The 5,580-nt window shown below is 57.6% G+C and overlaps 1 protein-coding gene across 1 annotated transcript in view; it reads right to left on the bottom strand.

The window, feature by feature from the left end:
* The window catches only part of OSBP2 (oxysterol binding protein 2), a 93,841-nt gene that overhangs the window by 3,390 nt on the left and 84,871 nt on the right, over nucleotides 1-5,580 (bottom strand). The window contains exons 7-9 of the mRNA XM_057383910.1: nucleotides 3,131-3,524; nucleotides 989-1,109; nucleotides 6-281 (exon numbers count right to left, since the gene is read on the bottom strand). Coding sequence (XP_057239893.1) covers nucleotides 6-281; nucleotides 989-1,109; nucleotides 3,131-3,524 — 791 coding nt within the window. The remainder of the gene's footprint in view (nucleotides 1-5; nucleotides 282-988; nucleotides 1,110-3,130; nucleotides 3,525-5,580) is intronic.

The following is a 5,580-nucleotide window of genomic DNA, read 5'->3' as shown; positions in this document are numbered from 1 at the left end:
CCCGATGTGCAAATGGACAAAAGTGAGAAAGGGTGAAAAAGCCGTGAGCCATTGTCCATTGTGGGTGCAGCCCCTGGCTGGGCTGGGACTGCGCTGAATGTACAGCTGTCCCATCCTGGGGACCCCTTCAGCCCCCAGAGCTGGGCCAGGCCAGGCAGGACCTGTCCCATCACTCACCTGGTCGATCCAGAGCTTGCCCACGATGATGTTGTGCACGGTGGAGGTGACTTTCCTCCAGACGTAGTGATTGCCGCTGGAGTGGAACTCCAGGTGGATGGCGCCTGCAAAGACAGGAATGCAGAGACAGATGTTCCCCAGAGCCCGTCACCAACCCCAGCACCGTGCTCATCCTCAGGGCCAGCCCTGCACCTGCAATCCCCCAAGCAGGGGGGAATTCATCCTTCTGGATCCATCCCTCCTCCCACTCCCTCCCTCCTGCTCCAGAAAGGGAGTTACAATTCCTGCCAGGCCCTCTGCCCTCTGCCCAAAACACTCATTTCAAAAGCAGGTCAGGAATGCRCTGCCTGGTTGATTCAGGCCCTGGCACCACTCTGGGAATGCTGCCCAGCCCAGGGACAGGCAGAAGGAAAATAAAATGCTGGCAGCTTATTGTATTTCACTGGCAGGGAGARGGTTAAAAACGACCACAAGTTAAGTTTAAATCTCATGGAAGGAGAAATCAATTCCTGGATGAGGTGGGTATTTCCAGAGSACAGCAGCCTCMCTTGGCAGCTGGCATCATTTCCATYTCCAGGGCARAGGTGTTATGGGTGGATCAYTGGATCAGGRGCACAAATCTGAGCTCCTTCCATTACTCAGGGTGGGATTCACCGAGCCCCAGCTGACCCCAAGGAWTTCCCAAACCCTCAGCAGAGCCCACAGGATTCTCTGGTAAACCAAGCAATTCCCAGAGTTCCTTCACCCGCTGGGTTTTGCATAAGCAGAGCAGGGCCCATCAACCCCAGCCAGCCCCAGAGCCGTGACCTACCCAGCGGCATGATGGAGAGGTATTTGCCCCTGAACTTGCTGGCGATGGTGATCTCCTGCCACAAGGTCCAGCCTCGCCTGGAGTACACGTGGTGGGCGGCTGCTGGGGGGTGGTGGCTCACCTGGGGACAGACACACAGCCCGTGAGGACACGGYCACCGCGGAGCCTGGCTGAGCGCTCCGAGAGGGGACTGCTCCACACCGGCTGTGCCACCCTGGGCACCACAGTCTCATCCCATGAGGTGCCCTGGCAGCAAAGGGGGCACACCAGACTTCTGCCAGGATTCGCTGAGGCTTGTTTCAAAGCATGAGCCAGAAAATCTCTGCTTGAGTAACCATTGCTGTGAGATGCTGCTGTTCCCTGATCCCAGGACATGGCCTGGTTCTCCATGGATCCCAGCTGAGAAACGCCCCAGCAATCCCAGTGTGACAGCAGCAGCTGCCACTGCCCCACCTGGGAACTCACAGAATCCCCAGGCTGTCCAAAACACCCTTAAACACTCCCACCAGGCTGGAAAAGTGGGTACAGCATCCCAAATCGTGGGACTGACTTGCTAAAGGACAGCACTCACAATGCCCTGCCCTGGAAAAACTACCCAAAACAAAGGTGAGAGCAGGAATATCCCAGGCAGAGGGATCTGACCTCAGGCAGGGCCTCAGCCTGGCACAGCCACTCAGTACCAGGACCCCAGAGGTCCGGGATGATTTTCCTGCTGTAATTACAGCCCTGAGCTCTGGATTACACACACAGGCAGGGCCAAGGCCTCGSCATTAAATCCCACCAGCAGCAGAAAATCCTATTTGGATAACTGGATTTGAGGCACTGGATTAGCACTGCCTGGCTCGGCTGAGCGGCACAGGCAGCACCCAAGGAAAATTCAGAGTGGTGGGAAAGGTGTCTGGAATTGGTCTAGAATATCAAATTTGGGTACAGACCGAGGAAAACTGGGATCAACCTGGGCAGGTAATTCCAGGCAGGTTATTTATTTGTGAGGGAACGGGGCTGGAGGAAGGAGGGTGGTGAAGAGGAGGGTGAAGGAATGAGGAGGGGTTGGAGTAATGTAACCAGGGGTGTCCAATGATGCTGGACAGGCGGGATGGGAGAGATGTGGTCACAGGTACCTGGGGGATCAGGCAGCCCTGGGCCTGGCACCACAGCAGGAATGAGGCTGATAAACCCATCCAGGAGTTCCAGCTGTACCCCAGGAGGGTGAGGGGGCTGCTGGCTCAGGRATGGATCCTGGCAAGGAATCACCCACCTCCGGGCTAAAGCAGCTGACAGAGCAGGGACTGCTGCCAGGGAGGGGAGGGGAAGGTGTGGCAGTGCTGAGGTGGGTGAGCCTGAGCTCCGTGACAGCCCCAGTGCCAGGGGGTGCTCAGAGACATGGCCACCTCTGCCCTGGCTCCTGCCCTGGCTCACATCCCAGCTGGCAGCGCTCCATTGCTGCTGCAGCCATGGGCACTGGGATGGCTGCCAGGCTGGGAYGGACCACCCGGGGACGAGCAGAGCCGGGGGACATCGGGCACACGGCTCTGGGTGGTGCGAAGGGACAGCAGGGCCATGAATTTTGGGGATTATCTATCTACTGCAGGACCTGCCACAAACACAGGGTCACACCTGCAGGAGACCCCACGGCCCTGTCAGTGCCTGGAGCAGCACAGCAGAGGGGGGTGGGGGGGGGGGGGGGGGGGGGGGGGGGGGGGGGGGGGGGGGGGGGGGGGGGGGGGGGGGGGGGGGGGTGGGGTGGGGTGGGATGTGATGGACGGGATGGGACGGATGGGATGGAAAGTGCTGTCCTGTCCCGGGCCAGCGTTCCACAGGACCCTGACATGCCTGGCACTCCCAGAAGGGTTTTGCCCACACATGGCTGTCCTGCAAGGAGCTGGTGGCAGAGCATGGCACCTGCTGCAGCCACTGCTCCAAACCTGGGCACAAAGGGCCAAGCCCCTCCAGCCCAACCTGTGCCCCATCCCCACCTTGTCCCCAGCCCAGAGCATCCAGTGCCACCTCCAGGCCCTTCCTGTGCCCAGGGCCGGGCACTGCACGACCTTGTCCCCACAGCAGGGCCCCRGGCAGGCTCGGTGTGAGCAGGTGCTGGTGTCCCCAGCAGGACAGGAGCCCCGGGGAGCCCCCAGCCCTCACCTGCTCGCAGAGGGAACGGAAGCCCAGCTCGTCCAGGCGGTCGAGCTCAAAGGTCTCTCCCAGCAGAGGGTTGAATGGCTTTGCAGTGCGGTGGACAGTGGTGGAGTAGGAGGACACGGAGAAGGCGGCCACAAAGCACATCTGCTCCGTGGAGCTCTCGCACTTGACCGCCTTGTCCAGCAGCTCGTGGTACTCCAGGTCCTCGGTGAGCCGCTGCAGCATGGACAGGGGCTCGTTGAAGTTCACCTGCAAGGGAACACACAGGGCTGGGGAAGCAGGAGACATCCCCCACAGGCACCATGGAACTCTGAGGAAAGGGAGGGTGAGCTCTGCTCCCTGATCCGTGCCAGGTAGCACCAAGATTTGGGATGTGGAGGCCCCATGGATCATCAGGGATCAGCCCAGGTTATCACCCTRACCCCAAAACCAGCCCCAGCAGTGAGATCAGCTCCCTGCAGCCTCCCAGCCAGCGCTCCACAGGACAGGGATGTGCTGCTCCCCAGTCTGCCCTCATCACCCCCCAGAAAAGCCATTCCTGTGCTGCTCAGAAAACCTGGAACAGCCCCAGTTTGGGGTCTCCCTGCTACTGGGACTCCAGCCCCACAACAACACCCCTGTTTTTTTCTCTGAAAATACTGAAATTAAAAAATAATGGAAAGAAAGGTGGAGCCTCAAAAGGTTTTCTGCCTTTTTCATTTCAGCTTGAAACAAAGAAACATATTTTAAGAGGAGCAGATGGCTGAAGGATGGGAGAACCACTTCTGTAAGCCAAGTTAAATATTTCATAGTAGAGAAAACAAACTCCAGATTCCAGGATTTGGCTTTTTATAGATTTTCCACTCAGGGATTTAGCCTGAAAGTGGCAGAGATCTTACAGCATCAGAGAAAGAGAGTGCTGGGGAGAAAGAGCAGCAGCAAATCCACATAAAGAGCAAATCACTGGGGATAATTCTCGGGAGAGATGCAGAGAACAAAGCCAGCAGCTGCATCCTCGGGCAACAGTGAAGCAAAACCCTTTCATGGGGGAGGAAGGTGAATCCACCCAAATTCCAAATCGTTGCAAGTGCTTTCCTCCCTTTCAGTGCTCCACGTTTGTTCACTCAGAGGGAAATCAAGGAGCTGTTTGCATGGGAAGTTTGTCCATCCATGAATACCTCAGAATACCTCAGAGAATCTCAGAAATGCTCTTAATTCAGCAGGGAACTCCCCAAAGAACTTCCCTGTGCAGCTGAGCTGGTGGGGTGGATCCTGGTGCATCTCTGGCAGGACCTTCCTCCTCATTCCATAATGAGTGGGATCCTTCAAGTTTTCACAGAATCCCCAGAATGGTTTGGGTGGGAAGGGACCTTAAAGTTCATCCCATTCCAKCCAGAGACACCTTCCATCACCCCAGTGTGTTCCAGCCTCAATGTCCAGCCTGGCCTTGGRCACTRCCAGGGATCCAGGGGCAGCCACAGCTGCTCTGGGCACCCTGTGCCAGGGCCTCCCCACCCTCCCAGGGAGAAATTTTTTCCCAATATTCGCTCTAAACCTCTCTTCCATCCTGCCCTGAGGTTTTGGGCTCGAGCAGCTCCCAGGATGATTTGATTGATAGAGAAAGTATCAATTTCCTCTCTCAGGCACCAGCAGCTGCTGGGATTTCACATCCTAAGCTTCTCCCTGTGTCCATCATGCCCTGAGCTGCTGCTGCTGCTGCAGAATTGGACAGTGCTGGGCTGTGCATACCCAGCTTCTGCAAACAGCACAGAGAAGAGACAGCTCATCACTCTCAGCCRGAGCTTGGAGCTCTCATCTGCTTTAAGAGACAAAACACAGCCAACCCAGCATCCAAGCCTCTGGAATGTGCTCCTTCTCCTTTATCAGCACAGGATGGACCTCAAACATGGCTCCAGGGCTATGATCACACTTGGCCGAGCTAATCCCACTCCAGGCAGTGCCACAATAATGCCCCATCACCACAACTGTCACAGCCCTCCCCAGCTTGCCAGGGCTCTGTGAGTTACAGGGATGTGGATTCTCAGGATGGCACCCAGTCCCACCCGTGCCACCCAGTCCCATCTGTGCCACTCACTCGGGGTGAGCTGCTGAGAACAGCCAGCCTCAGAAGGGCTGCTTTGCTTGGAAAAGACAGGGCTGTGGTTTTGGGGAGCTTTGGGGTGGCAGAGTTTATCTGGGAAAGAGAGGCACAGGGCTTCAGCTGGCCATGGAGCAAGGATGTGGAGAGAGCCCAGAGGAGGCCACGGAGCTGCTCCAGGGCTGGAGCCCCTCTGCTCTGGAGCCAGGCTGGGAGACCTGGGGGTGCTCACCTGGCCAAGAGAAGGCTCCAGGGAGAGCTCAGAGCCCCTTTTGGGGCCTAAAGGGGCTCCAGGAGAGCTGGAGAGGGACTGGGGACAAGGGATGGGGGGACAGGACACAGGGAATGGCTTCCCAGTGCCAGAGGGCAGGGATGG

The sequence above is a fragment of the Malurus melanocephalus genome, unplaced genomic scaffold (assembly GCF_030028575.1).
Source record: "Malurus melanocephalus ecotype Western Australia unplaced genomic scaffold, MMel_1.1 scaffold_669, whole genome shotgun sequence".
NCBI classification, from domain to species: Eukaryota; Metazoa; Chordata; class Aves; order Passeriformes; family Maluridae; genus Malurus; species Malurus melanocephalus.
Note: the sequence above shows the minus strand (reverse complement) of the source record. Positions and strands in the feature narration are given on the sequence as shown.